At 41.7% G+C, this 14,889-nt stretch overlaps 1 protein-coding gene across 4 annotated transcripts in view; it reads left to right on the forward strand.

Annotated features, from left to right (window-relative positions):
* Positions 1-375: 375 nt before the first annotated feature.
* The window catches only part of prkar1b (protein kinase, cAMP-dependent, regulatory, type I, beta), a 65,340-nt gene continuing 50,826 nt past the window's right edge, over positions 376-14,889 (forward strand). Inside the window, exons 1-2 of one of the 4 annotated variants that reach the window (XM_085784252.1) lie at positions 376-480; positions 1,864-2,051. In XM_085784252.1, the coding sequence (XP_085640378.1) occupies positions 1,878-2,051 (174 nt within the window). In that variant the 5' untranslated portion in view covers positions 376-480; positions 1,864-1,877. Of the gene's footprint in view, positions 481-1,863; positions 2,052-10,421; positions 10,496-12,367; positions 12,769-14,889 lie in introns of those variants that run through there. The other 3 variants (XM_085784251.1, XM_085784253.1, XM_085784254.1) reach the window with 3 other exon arrangements.

A 14,889-nucleotide genomic window follows, 5' to 3' on the forward strand; every position in this document is an offset into this window, starting at 1 on the left:
GTAGCCTATTAATGGAAATCCCTTGGGGGCAAATCCTGCGCACAAGAGCGGGGGTCCTTTTTTTTTTTGCAAGCTTGAGAATGATAAAAACAAATACATAAGAGGTGATCGAGGCGGCTGTTCAGGACAGGTCAAGAGAAACATTTTTTTTTTTGCAAAAGACTGACTGACCCACGTTACCTGAAATAGAAATAACCATACACGCCGCTTCTACTACTACTACTACTTCTTCTTCTTTTTTTAGGGTGGGTGTTTCCTTTAAAGATTTTACCTGCAAAGCTGCGGTGGAGAAGATGACAGATTGACGTCATCGGGGCTGACGCAGAGCGAGCCGTGGTAGCGGAGAGACACAGCAGCAGCAGCAGCAGCAGCAACAGCAGCAGCAGCAGCATCCCAGCTAACAAGCCGTACCTCACCTATCTCCTACCACCAGCGGGGTGTTTTGTCACTGAGCATCCTCCAACAAAAAAAAAAATAACGGTAGGGACACCAGCGAGGGGAACCGATAAAGTAAAAATGTGTGTTTTATTTATGAACCCTCATAATATCGATTTAGACTTGGCCCTCGGCAGTGTTGTTTACCGCCGTAGTTAGTAGTCGCAGCAGTTATCCCCACTTCGTTGTGTTTTGGTTGTCATTGTGAGGTTAGCCAAAGCTAGCTGCTGGGTTAGCTATATGCATTGAATGCAACTGAACTGAACAGGTGCTCAGTTTCATCATTAGCTCCACAGTGTGTAGGCTACTGTACATGGCAACATTGTTATAGTATGTGGGCTCTGCTTTGCTATTTGCCGTGAAGCAGCTGGACTATTAGACTATTAGACGTCTCTCTCCCTGAAGTGACAACCGATTGTGATTTATTATGCAGCTACAATCATACTGTTTATGCGACTTCCCGTTGAGGAAGTGACAGGAGGGTAGTTTACAGTTAGCAGCAGCACCTGCTCATCTTCCTGGCTTGTTGTGTGACATAGCTACTGCTGCTGTTATTTGACATGACTGTAGCCTGGCTGTTTTTACACACTCATGTTTTTTAGCTTTGCTTCCTTCCACATGTTTAAGTGTCTCCTCTCACAAATTATATAAAAAAAATCAGTTTAGGAAACGTTCATGGTCAGCCATCTTCAACACACAACACAGAAACATACGATGGCATTAAAGGCCATGCATTAGTTGTTATTGTTATAACATGAACTGTACAGCTAATTCATGTAGGCTATGTGTTGAAATCAGTGATGCCATTTGCAGTATGACAACAAACCTCTCTTTACTGGCCCACAGCCAAAGACAATAGTAAAAGTTACACACATTCTGAGAAACAGCTGTACTATCAATATATCAAATAAGAGTGGGTTATAAGACTAAAAGCCCTCCCTTTTCATATGTAACAGTGACATATTGTTGTATAGTATAAGTGTTACTTAAACTTAATTACTGAAACAACATTCAGTGGTATTGCTTACTGTGCCGAATTGCACACATTGTTCAACCAGACAGGTGGTATACAAATTTAATATCAGTGTTGTGTTCATCTAAGAAAGGTAACACGTGCAACAGTCACCTTTATCATACTGTCATGTACTTTTTAGGGCATTGCCAGCTGACAACAGTTTAATATCAGAGGACATTCGCAAGAAATTTTGGCAAAAGGGTGTAAAATATTCAGTTACATCCTTCCCATTATCCATTGCACTTCCATTCTCTCCCTTTCCCCCTGCTTATCACATTGTATGCGCTCCCCATTTTGCGCCATCCCTTCTATTTTGTGTTTCCAACCCTGTTTTGTTCCCCGCTACCCTGTTCTCTGTTCTGCTCTCCCTCCCCTCCTCTCATGGTCCACCCTGTTTTCTCCCACTGCCACAGAGATAAAAGATAAGATGGCCACCTCCTCCTCCACACTGGAAGAAGACGAGAGTTTGAAGGGCTGTGAAATTTTTGTGCAGAAGCACAACATCCAGCAGATCCTCAAAGAGTGCATTGTGAACCTCTGCATCGCTAAGCCTGAGCGTCCTATGAAGTTCCTGCGGGAGCATTTTGAAAAGCTGGAGAAGGTTGGTGATAACAAAGTTCTGTGTTTACATGAGTTAGGTGACTATGTCTGTGTCTCTTTTTGTAATGTGGGCTTCTGTTTAGCATGATTTTTTTATGTGGTCAGCTTGAAGTTGTTAGTTACTATATACTTTTTAACCAGATTATTATATGTTGCATAAATGTTCACTGCCATGTGTGCCAATATTTTCTCACCATACAGTCCATGTGAGTAAGAGTCTTTATATAACGATAAGTTAAAAGTTGTTATCTTTGGCTCATTTAGTAGACGATATTTACGATATTTTGGATACTTGTTTTTATGAAAATACAGATACAGATTTCATAGAATATACTGGTATTCCCTGTGTAAGATGCACTGCACACAATTGTGGTGTGTTTTCTTTCTTTCTTTCTTTCTTTCTTTTTTTTTTTTTTTTTTTGGATACATTTTATCTGCCAAGCTGATGTCTGTGGCACCATCACATATGAGCAGACAAAGAAGGCCCCAGCCAGCCACTAACAAAAAACAGACTGTGCTCAAACTGTTATAACAGAGCTTTCATTTTTCATCCTATAATGGGGGAATCCATTAGGGAATGTGAGAGGAGCACCCATAAAAGGACAGTGTCCTGATTTGTAGGCTCAGGGACGAGACTGTTTGTATCTGCCCGTCTGTCTGTGAGTAGAGAGATGATAGAAAAGACACATTTGTTAAGCAGAGGCAAAAGAAAGATCATAACTATAAAACAGGTTAAAACAAGGGCAGCCTCTGAAGCACTTTCGCTCTGACCCAGAAACAACACGACCGCTCTGTGTGCAAACGTGTGCTTGTGTGTCTGTTTTCGAATTTTTGTGTTGGTTCTAGCCTTCTTATAGTGGCAAGATGTTGTTTTTTTGTTTTTTTTTGGTTTTGTTACATGAAAGTAACTGCTTTGACTTCCCACTGTATTTACAAAGTGCTTTCTAAGATGACAAACTTTGAATCTTCTAGGATCTGATATACTATTGGTTTGGAGAAATGTGCAAACTTGTTTTTTTTGTGTTTTTTTTTTAACTTTTTATGCAGTATAATGGGACACACTTGTTATTAGTTATATCTAGTTAACAATACGTCTTAATGAACGCTTTAATGTTCGCTTTGAGTTTTTTGAGATGGTGATTCAACCTTAAGATGCTGATTGTGATTATATTTTATATTGTTCAACAACACCTCGAACTACATCCTCCAGAATGATCATACAGTTGAATTAGCATCGATGTATGTGGGACTCTTGTGTTAGACAACACAAACTTTACCTTAGTGAGATTGCAGGTAAATCGTTGTTGTTGTTGTGCCTAAAATACAAGTTGACCTTAAAACAGGCTGCAGTGTCATGATGCAGAAGGCTCATGAGTGAATCACAAGATATGTTTGGTTGAACAATGGGCTCTACTCTTACACTAGTGTTACAAATAGATCATCAAGGTGTTTGAGGTGGAGCTGTAGGCTGTTGGAGTTTACGCCTTGGAAAGAAATCTCCAACAAACGATGTGATTGTGAAGAGATATCAGATATAAGGGGGACTAGACCTCACCATCCTCCTGCCTTGAGGAGGGTCTCCATCTTCACTGCAGTGGTTTGTGTGCATGTATGCATGTGAGAGTCATCTGATTTGGTGAGTTTTTTAAAATGACATTTTTTTTGCAGCTTTATTTTTTCTTAGAAATCATAGTCATTATGCCATTATTGCCAATATTTTAAGACAGAATGCACAAGTGGTTTTTAAGGTCAGGCTCAGCTCCTGTTCTCCTGTTTCTTGTGCGTCCTGCTCTTGATTACGTGTACGGGACTCGGTAATCTCGCAGAGCTCTGTGGTCAAGGAGACAGAGAGAGTGTCAAATTAAGCACAGCGTTGATGTCGGAGCTGCTGCTGTTAGTTGGACTGTAATGCTGCATAGTCAGAGAGGCAGCATGAATACTAATGGAGGTGATACAGCTCGGCAGAAGCAGTACAGTAGCGAGTTGCGAGGGATTCGCGCTGTAAAAAATGACATTCGCCGCACGACTTCCTCGTCCTGCGTATTCCATCTCAATAATAAATGAGCCTCCAAGATGTTCTGTTGTGGTCAACACCTCCATGTTAAGAGAAAGCAGCGCGTTGTCTGAAAAACAGGGTTTAATTTTTCATGAATGTGCTCGTGCTCTGGTACAGTGATGTAATGTGTTGACACCCTTATTGAGAACAGGTTGTAAGGAGTGAGGAATATATTGGAGGAGTTATCACATTATCAATATATTTAGCACAAAGTATAGTGCACACATGAGCTTCTGTTTTCCTGAAAGTGGCTGGGGAAGGGTAGGTACATTGTTATTGGTGGACTAGTCTTCCATGTGACATGCTTCACTATCTCCAGTGCATATCCATCACACCCTTTGCAATGAGTTGATTTATCTAAGTGCTGTGCCCTGCTTCTTCTAGCTGCAGCCACATTGCAAGGATCACACTGTCATTACCGCTGCTACTCACAACATTTAATCCGACCCATTCCCTCCTGTGCATCCACCCGTAGGCTCTTAGTACAGTGGAAGGTGGAAAGAAACGGTTGTGCCGTCAATCTTCACGTATCGTATTAAAGATTGACATTTTAAAAAAGCAATAATTTCCCTGCAGATGAAATTGCTAAACTAATAGCTCATTATAACATCTTTGTTTACATGGTGGTAAATATGATTGTAATCATCTAGAGGAAATTGGGTTTGCTTCAAGACAAAGTGCACCAATGTCCTGAGGGCACCTCTAATACTAGAAATGTTTTTAATGTATCAGCTTAGAATATTTCAGGAATTGTTCTACCACATTTTAGGCTCCCATCTTATCTAGCACTTACACCTTCAATGCTGTTCTGGATCACAACAGCATCTTTTAAGTTTTACGCATCTACGTATGTGTTGCAAATGGAGATGGACTCAAGCAGTCATGTTTGTTGCACAGTAAAAAAATCACTAGTACTTTGAATAAAAAAGCTCCAGGCTTTCAGCCCTTTTAGGTCCACGGTTGCCCAACACTATTCTAGTTGAGCCGTCCCAATCTGTGCCTGTGTTGTGAGGTCAGTCGTTTGTAAAACTGAAACAGGCCATTTATGTTTTTGTGGTGTCCCAGTTATTTAAGGAGCTTATTGTCCTCCTTTCGCCCTGCACAGGGGAACTGTGAGGACAGTATTTGGTTCAACAAGCCATGTCCGTTTAATCTGGATTTAGAACTGCAGATCTTATTTTCAGAATTTCCTGTTGTCGGTTTTGAGCTTTATCGGCGATCTGTTGCTCTAAATCTTCATCTTAGTGTCGTAAAAACTTTTGTTTCTCAGATTTAAAAAAAAAAAGTCAATTATTTTTAAATGCAAAATAACATCCTGAATTTTAAGAATTTGTCAGATCTTATCTCTGATTGTAGCTGTCTCAAAACAAACATAAGAAAAGGAAAAGTGCACATTTGTCATCGCATTTCTCTTGTACTTTATCCTCCATGTTTGTGTGTGTATGTGTGTTTCTTTCGTCTCTCACAGCCATTTTCGTCAGTGCTCGTCGCCCACTAGAGGCAGTAACCAAGGCAACAGCAGAGGATTGTTAGACCGAAGTCTACCCTGTGTTCAGTCAGCCCCTTTATTCACAAAGTTTATTCCTTCTGTCCTCTCACAGGTTCATACAGCTCTCACTGTCTCAATCTGTTTTCTCTGTCTTTGCTTTTCCATCGTCCGCATTCATACTTCATTGATGTTCGATTTGATTTCTTTCTTTCTTTCTTTCTTTCTTTCTTTCTTTCTTTCTTTCTTTCTGTCTGTCTGTCTGTCTGTCTGTCTGTCTGTCTGTCTGTCTGTCTGTCTGTCTGTCTGTCTGTCTGTCTGTCTGTCTGTCTGTCTTTCTGTCTTTCGTGTCTCTTGCTCCCACGCACACACATGCACATTACAAGCAAACAAAGTCATCAGTCTGACTGGATTGTTTTTAACTATTGTTTTGATTTATGTTTTTGTCTCCAGTCGATCTGAATGAGAAAATAGGAGGCGTCTTGCTGCCTTTCATCCTGCCTGTTTATGCATGGTGATGCCTTTGATCTGTACAAGCGTACTGTAGCTTTGGATGGGTTCTCCCTATCTCTGTCAGCTCAGCGCAGTGTGTAATTGCTGAGAAGCGAACCCTTAATTTTTGGCACGCTGCACTGGAAAAACACAGTAGCCTTAGTTTTTAAAGTATTTCAACCCAACTATCTAATATTTATAGTTTGTGAATACGTGTTTACTCTAAGTTGGCAGCATAGATGTTTAGTTTACAGTGGGATATCTGTAATTAGAACAAAAAAGCTTATTGTAGGAGATTACAGCGAATAGATGGCTTTGAAACAGTGGTTAGAATGGGTTTCTAATACACAGGGCTTGTTGTTGCAGTCCGCTTTACCACAATCATGTGCATAGTAAGTGAACATTCCTGCAGAAGACTGTTTTGGACGGTAAAATTAATGTGGCACTAACCCAGAAATGCTGACGGGGTCTCATCAGTCTGTATCATTACAGATCTGCTAAATCAGGTGGGCATCTGCCACAGCAGATGTTTTGCTGAATTAGGCACACTGTATCTTCACAAGGCTTAAGACTATATCTGGTCACATTGATAGAAATTTCCACTTGAATTTTGACTTTGAGACTTGGTTCCTTTTGTGGCACTGTGTGTTGCGACTCTGTCCCCATGCACCCATCTCCTCATTCTATCACTTTCTATGACAAGATATCAAATTACTTAAAAGTTTTCACTTAAGATCTGTAGAAACTAAAGTCAACACTTAAACATGCCACCTGCAACAAGAACCAAATGTTCAGCACATGACAGCCGTCCCTCCTCAACTCCATCTGTACGTGTGTGGTGCTTGGACATGAGATGAAGCGCCATATTTGAGTGAGTAATGCTGCGGCACTGTGCTGTGATCTTAGGCTGAAATGTAGGACTCATTGCAAATGTGCTGCACCACATTAAGATTTAGCATCTTACAGTTCGTCTCTCTCTGTTTTCTTTTTATTGAACTCTCAGAGATTAGTCTTCGTCTGCCATAGAACAGCTGTGGGCTAAATGTTGAAAACACTGAAATGTTTGAAAGTGGGATTTGTGGTGAGTTATTTAGAGAAATCTGAACTTTACTATGTAGTTGTTCAAATATAATTTTTCACTGTTTTGAGCATCACAAACAGGATTGCATCCAGAATATATCACCATAAGCAGATACACAGGTGCTGAGGTGGGAAAGTTCTTCTTTTTATGCTCTGGGTGAACTGACCCTTTAATACGGTTCATACTGTACTGTAACAACAGGGTAGCAGCTTCTGCTTGTGTCTATGTGTATATCTGCTTCTTGTGATCGTGTTTGATGAACAGAAAGCTGCCTGTGTTCTTTAAGCTCACAGGACTGTCATAAGTTTGTGTCCCATGCTTCACGCCTGTTTTTCTTTTTTCTTTTTTACAACTTCTCCCTCATTCATTTTGTCCCTCATGTTTTCATTGCTCTCTTTTTCCCCTGCAGTCATATTCATACAAAATCTCATCCACTTTTCTTTGCTTTCATCTGTCTTTCACTCCAATACCGTTTTTATAATGTACATACTTCCTTAATCGCCTGTTTCTTTCCTGCTCTTTTCTTTTTCATGTGTTGTTTGTCCCAGTCAAACTTGCCTCATGTCTCCATGTTTGTATGAAACTGTAGAAAATACATCTCCTTTTGAAAACGTATTCACTGTTACACATTTGCCACAAGATTACTTTAAATCAGATATAATGCTAAACTATAACATTTCATATATTTATGAACTAGTTTTTCTCTATAAGTTGTTAACCTTCAGATAATAAGAAAAGCTCTGCTCTCATATTTAAGTGTAAATACATTTTCCATAAGGATTTATAACCTGGAGAGTACCTGCAGTCTGTAACAAAGGAACCTCCCTCTCTCCATTATAACAATAATAATAATGGAAAATGTTTTTTTCAGAGACGGCAGCAGATTAAGGACAGAGCGCGTGTGTTGTTTATGTGACCACATCTCTATGTAGGCCAGTTTTGTACTGACTGTGTGTTGTGCACGGCTCATCATAAGGCATGTCAAGTAAAACAAATGAAAGCCCTGCTGCATCAGCTCCGCTTGTGAAAGATCCCATCATGTTGCATTATGGGAGAGTTCCTCACTCTCTTTCTGTTTCTCCATCAGTCAATCAACCGCTGTCTCCCCCTCCCCTGTAAGATGAGAAGCCTTTCTCAGCTGCCAGCCATTCAGCTGTCACCAGGACCTATCATAACAAATCCACCAGCTCCTTCAAAGACCTCTGATTGACAATTTGTCGGGAGGGTTTGGTTGTTTGTTGAGTCTGCTGAGAGATTTTTTTTTTTTAGGAGAATTAGGTGCAGCTTTGATTATTGTGGGGGGTAATCAACCCTCCCGCCCACAGTCTTCTCCTTTCCGTTTTGTTTCGCTGACATGGTTCCTGTCTATCTCTCTCGCTACCCTGATCTGCATGTTTGTATGCCAGTGGTGTGTGTGTGTGTGTGTGTGTCTGTATGTGTGTGGAGTCCATTCATTTCAACATATTCGGCTGAGCTCACGATTACAAACAGTATGTTCTTCCAAGATTTTGCATAACAAGTGTAATTAGTATTTCCAGCCTCTGCGTGTTCACTCATCACCACTATACTGGGAGCAAGGTATTCTGTCAAATCAGCCTGGGGTGCAGTGACCCGGGCCTAAGCCTCCTCCTTCCTGGCGCCCCCTGGGCCTCTACAGGTAAATTGGACCCCCAGCCCCTGTCTCCACGGTGGTCCTTCTTTGTCCTCTCTCATCTGCCCGTTGTTTCCTTCCAACTTAGTGGGGGTTCATGTGAGAGAAGACAGATATGTAGAGAAACTACACACGACTGAAGCAAAAGATGTTTGTTGAGGCAGCAATAAGTATGTCTTATATGCAAAAACATTTGTTATATTTGGAGGAGGCGTTTTCTAATTCAATATGCTCCTCACAGCAATTTGCTGTCTGAAAAACAAAACAGGTGTTCCTACAGTAATATACAACTTTACTGGCTCTGTAAATGGGAAATTAACAAAGTGGCTTTTGGCACATCCAGTTAAATCCCACCAGAGCTGTGAAGTTTTGGATGGGATTTATTGGGACTGTTGATGAGAACAGAGGCAATATGAAGGCTCGACAGTGTTGTATATTCTACTATAGAGTTGCTTTATCATAACGGCAGTGGAAAGAGATGGTAGCCAGAAGAAGATAAGAGAAACAAAAATCAAAAGAGGGCTGCTCTGCACCCTGAATGACAGGCACACAGAGAATGCCTGATGGGGCAAGTAAAAACTTTATGGATGCTTTGATAGCCCACCGGCCCACCGAGATTTGTCCTGGTGAGGCCTAATGACCTGTCTGATTAGCAGAGATCTCAGAGCATTCAAAGGCTTCAACATCTTTCTCTGTTTCTGCTTGACAGATACAGATAGGTGACATTAGTTTTGCTATGTTTCACAGAGCCAGTTGGTCGGCCTTGTTTTGTCCTGTTATTCACCTATAGATATTCAGCTTGTTATCTAGTTTTCCATGATATGTCGTTGGTGTGATATTAGCTGGAGATTTGTTTGTATGGCTGTGTGAAACTGGTGTGTTTAGCTGAGGGAAACCTTCTCATCCTCTCTACATGTTAACATGTTGTGTGTGTGGAGCTGAAACCTCGGAGTGTTTGTGAATATGCCCTCTAACCTGTCCATAAAAGTGGTACAGCTTCATACATACTGTAGTTTTTAATAAAATGTAAGCAGACGAGTTACAGTATTTTCTCATACTGGGATCGACTCATGTTTGGAGGCAGCATCATGTGGCCATTGAAGGACCTGCAGTTTTAGGTACTTAGCAAAAGAGATTGCTGCTTGGTCTGTGCTTGGTAGCTGTCTGTGTCTTGTCATTTTTGTGTGTTTACTGTAGACGAGAAGCGAGTTGCTCCTTGCAAGTTGTTAAATCTAAATCTGTGTGTATTTCAGGGTTAAAGTCTGAGGTTAAGATTGGAGATGCTGCTGTTTTAAGTTGAAATTTTAGCCTTTAGATTTGAGGTTTTGGATTGGAATTATTTGGATAGTGAGGTTTAGGGTTAGACATTTGTGTGTGTGTATGTGTGTGTGCGTGTGTGTGTGTGTGTGTGTGTGCACGCGCATCACAGCCATGAAGAGTGAACATCATCAAACTTTCTGTCCATTGTGGTGCTGTAATGGCCTGGAACAGAGTGATGAGTAGACTGTTAGCTCTGCTGGTGAATCTGCTCCCCACGCTTCATTACCTGTGTGTGTGTGTGTGTGTGTGTGTGTGGTTATTTGTGCGGCACCTTGTTGTTTTTGGTTCACTCGCATGCTTTCAGCCCCAGCAGTGGAGAGTGAAATTGTATGTACGTCACTGGACTAGGACTACCTAAGGTAACCATCACTGTTTTTTTGCCCCCTCTATTCTAATATTTCAACTCGATGGAAGAATAGAATATTTTGTCGACATGTTGGTGTGTTTGTGCTGCAGTCCCTCCTGATGAGTTGAATACATTCGTGCTGACCGCATTGGATGTTTGGGCTGATTAACACTGGTCTGTTAGAGCTATTAGAATGAGCATAACTTTTGTTCCTGTCTGCTTGGCGCAAATTGGTTTCATGGGGTGAACAACACAGGAGAGGCTCATTTTAACATGACTCATCGTCCATAAACGAGTTGACATTAGTACTGATAATAGTTTATTTAATGGTAACTTCACTTTACATAGAACTGAGGCTGAACGGGATTGGATGTGTTCCGTCTTTTGTCTCCGTCTTCATTCATTTGGATTAATCCCTGACCTACAGTCAATGTGTCTCTGTTGGAAAGGCCACTTTTTTTTTTTTTTTTTTTTTTTTTACAGAGCTTCTGTGTCCTGCTTACGCCTGTGTCCTCTGTCTCCTCTCCTATCACTTCTCTCCTGTCTTTTCTCTCTGGCACCCAGCCGCCGATGATGACGCAGGGAGAGCAGAGGAGAGGAGAGGAGAGGAGGGAGAGAGAGAGAGAGACTCGGACACACAGCAACAACAACACTGATTCAAGAGTAGAGGATAAATAAATACATTAAACGGATATGGATATTAAAAGAGGTGTGCTTTGGAAATAGATGTTATATTATTTGAAATAGAAACTACACTACCACAGACTGAAATATTATGGCAACAAAGTACAAACATGGCAAAAAAAAAAGAAAATAGAATGAAATTGCTAAGCTACTCTTTGAACAAACAGAAGAAAAAGATTTTTTTCAGATGCTGGTGAAAGTTGCAGGCTCCTCTTTAAAGGGATAGTAGCATTTTTTTTTTAAGTGGGGTTGTCCAAATAAAAACTGCGTTTTTCTTGCACTTTGAGGGGCTGGAAAAAATTGTATAATAGTGAACAATGGAACTGTGTATTTTTTTTTCAGGTAAAACCTCTTTTAGGCCACAAAAATAGGCCATTTCTTTGGGTCCATTCACAACAATGTATATTGTAAATCTCTGGGCAGGGCTATGGGCTGGCGTTGCTAACGGGAGGAGTGTAGAGAGTCTTCTACTGCAATTAAAGTACTTAGGGGCTATTTGTAGATCATACAACCCCACTTTAAAAAAAATGCTACTATCCCTTTAACTTTTCATAAGACATCAACAGTCACACAATTTGAGCACTGGAGGACACAACAACAGTATGAGGACTTGTTGAAGTCAGACACAAAGTCCTCACTTGATGGCTGACCCTCTGACCTAAGAGGAAAGGACTGGGTGGGGCTGGAGATGAGTAAGGACTGAGAGAGACACTGCATGGTACAGGACCGACGGCGTCTGGCGCGAACAGGGGATGTTTGAGATGATGATGATGATGATGATGTATCCCCTATACTACTGTATAGGCTTGTTTGGAGCCATTTGTTGGTTTAAAACACACAGACCATGGCATTTGGTCACAACAGAAGTCTGTATTGAAGGGTGTGACGTTCTCCCTTCTGTGAACTGAATCACTTTAGATGTGTTACTTTAGATGAGAGAGAGAGAGAGTGCGAAGGGGGGGGGGGCAAATCTGTCAACAGACGTCAGAACTGGTGTGTGCGTGAATGTAGGTGCGTGAGCTTCCTGCTCAGACTCTCCACCAACTATTCAGGATGCTCACAGTACCCAGTTGTCATAGTGACAGGGGGGAAGCGAGAGGAGCCCGCTCATTGCGCCACCTGATTGTGAGTGTGTGTGTGTGTGTGTGCGTGAAAGAGAGAGAGAGAGAGAGAGGCTGGAAAGCGGAGAGCGAGTTGCGCAGGAGAGATGGAGAGACGGGCTTTTTGCTGTGATCAGTGTTTTCATCAGTAGACTTGTTCTTTAGCTGCTGTGTCGTGGGGATTGCAGACATTTTGCCACTCGCGCTCTCTCTCACTCCCTCATACGCTGACTTGGATTCTCTGTTTACTTGCGCACGCACGCACGCACGCACGCACGCACACACTCAAACCTGAGTGTGTGTATACGCACGCACACGCACAGACACCGTTTGCTGTACGAGCATGGCAAGGTGCTGCCGTGTCGCGGCATGCGTGTCAGATGTGTATGAGGTCGGCATCCATGTGTGTTGACTCCCATGCACACTTTTGACTTGATGCCCGGTGCCTCTGACAGGCTGAGGGACACACAGCAGGCCTGACCAGGGGCCCCTCCATGCCATGGTAAATACCTGTGCTAACAAACCTAACCTGTACAACTTAGCCTTCTGCATGGTGCTGCTAACTAAGTTTTGTTGCAAGGTGAAACATTAGATCAGTGTTTGCTAGTTTTTGTGAGTCTGACTTGATGAGAAAGATGTATTTGTTTTCATATTTGCAGCACTTAGAAGAAAGAGGAGTGTTTGTTTTTGCTTTGCTGACACTGTCTAGAGGAGGTGGTGTGTTACCTGTTTGCAGACCTTGCCACGTTGATTAAGCTCAATCTGTGAGTTGCAGTGTGTGTGTGTGTGTGTGTGTGTGTGTATGAATGCTGCTCTCTGGTTCTGCCTCCCCTCTTCTCCTCCTCCTGGCTGTGTTCCCTCAGGCAGTGACTCTGCGTAAGCAAGAAGTGTGTGTGTATGCCCTAGAGTATGTTTGCTTATGTGTGTGTGTGTGTGTTTTTTTGTGTGTGTGTGTGTGTGTGTGTGTGTGTGTGTGTGTGTGTGTGTGTGTGTGTGTGTGTGTGTGTGTGTGTGTGTGTGAGCTGCATTATCACAGAGCGCAGCATCACAGTAACCTTAGGTTGTAATGAGCATCAAAGAGACAGAGTCAGGCAGCAGAGGAGGGAGTGAATTCAAGACACTGTGGAAAAAGGGATGGAAGGAATGAGTGAAAGTGCAAGCTGCCTTCCTTCCAGACACCAGTATAACTAGCTGATGTTTCAGATCACTGTAGCTTCGCTGTATCACTGCTTCCATTCCCATTACATTATACTGTTACATTATGCATTATGCAGATAGTTTAGGAAGAATGTGCAAATAAGTGCTGAGTTGCGAGGTTGGGCTGCTCGGTTTGTCTCAGTTTTCAGGTAACATGGCGGTCTTCTCCCTGTCACCTGCTCTCTCCACCTCTCCTCTCCTCCCCTGCTTCTCCATGTTTCTGTGATCTGTCTGATGGCTCGGTCACAGGTTGCCTGCCTCTCTCTCTGTCCCTCCCTGAAGCAGGAGCGATTTCTGATCTCTGCTCAAAGCATTCAGTAATCAGTCTGCCCCCAGCTGCTTCAGGTCTCCCTCTCTCTTTCCAGTTTTTCTTTTTGTGAGAGAGAGAAGTTGCCTCAGTGAATTTCATTAAAAAAAAAAAAATGCAGCTACTTGTGTTGTGTTGTGTTGTGTTGTGTGTACCAGGCTCTCCAAATTTCAGGTGCTGTGAGGTCAGTGGAACGGTGGTGACGCAAAACAAGCTGTGTCTCTTTAAAAACTGCCTCTTCAATAATGAATTAATCAAACATGACTAATTTTATTAATACACTATGATCACTGCACCAAGAAGACTGAACAAAGTCTTCAACTATTGGTCATTTTTACAGTTGTTTATCTGTTGATTGTTCTCCCAAATTAATGTCCAGGTGATTTGGAAAAATATCTTGTTTTGTTTGACCACCATTCCTCAAAGACGTTCAGATTATTATCATAGAAAATAAAGAGACGCAGAGAATATTTCACCATTTTGCATGTAAAATGCCTTATTTGACGAATAATTATCAAAATAATTGATTATTTTCTTTCCCCCCCCCCCTTTTTTCTAGATAGACAATGATTTAAGCTAATCAAATATTCAGCTAATGGGCTTATTTGGAGGCCATGAAGCCAGACCAATGTTTGTATGAACATAAAGACATGCAAATGTACTGTACAGATCTCCAGACAAACTCTGTTTCTGGTTTTCGCTAAATAGTTTGCGCCTCTCTGTCTGGTGGGGAAACAATTGTCTATTGACTGTAACTCTTTTAGTAATAACATTTCCAATACTAAACTGCGATGAATATGAATACAGTGTATCTGAACATCTTTCAATGTTTTTGTCTGGTGACTGAACCAAGGAAATCTGCTCATTGTGCTGTTTTTCTGTTTATCTCTGTCTGTGTGTTGCTGTTAACTGCGCTGCAGTGTGGGAACACCACTTGTAGCGCTGCTCTCCTGTCTGGAGTCTTGTTCCTTTAAGACATCTTTGTTTATTTCTGACTGCACAGTAGCAATGCAGTGAACCAGCAAATAGAAAAAATGCAACAAAATATAGTATAATGGCGAACAAATATCACTGCTGTTAAATCAATCCATTTAGACACAGTAATTCATCCATATGAAG

This window comes from Trachurus japonicus, chromosome 8, assembly GCF_045865225.1.
Source record: "Trachurus japonicus isolate A0001 chromosome 8, Traja_1.0".
Classification (NCBI taxonomy): Eukaryota; Metazoa; Chordata; class Actinopteri; order Carangiformes; family Carangidae; genus Trachurus; species Trachurus japonicus.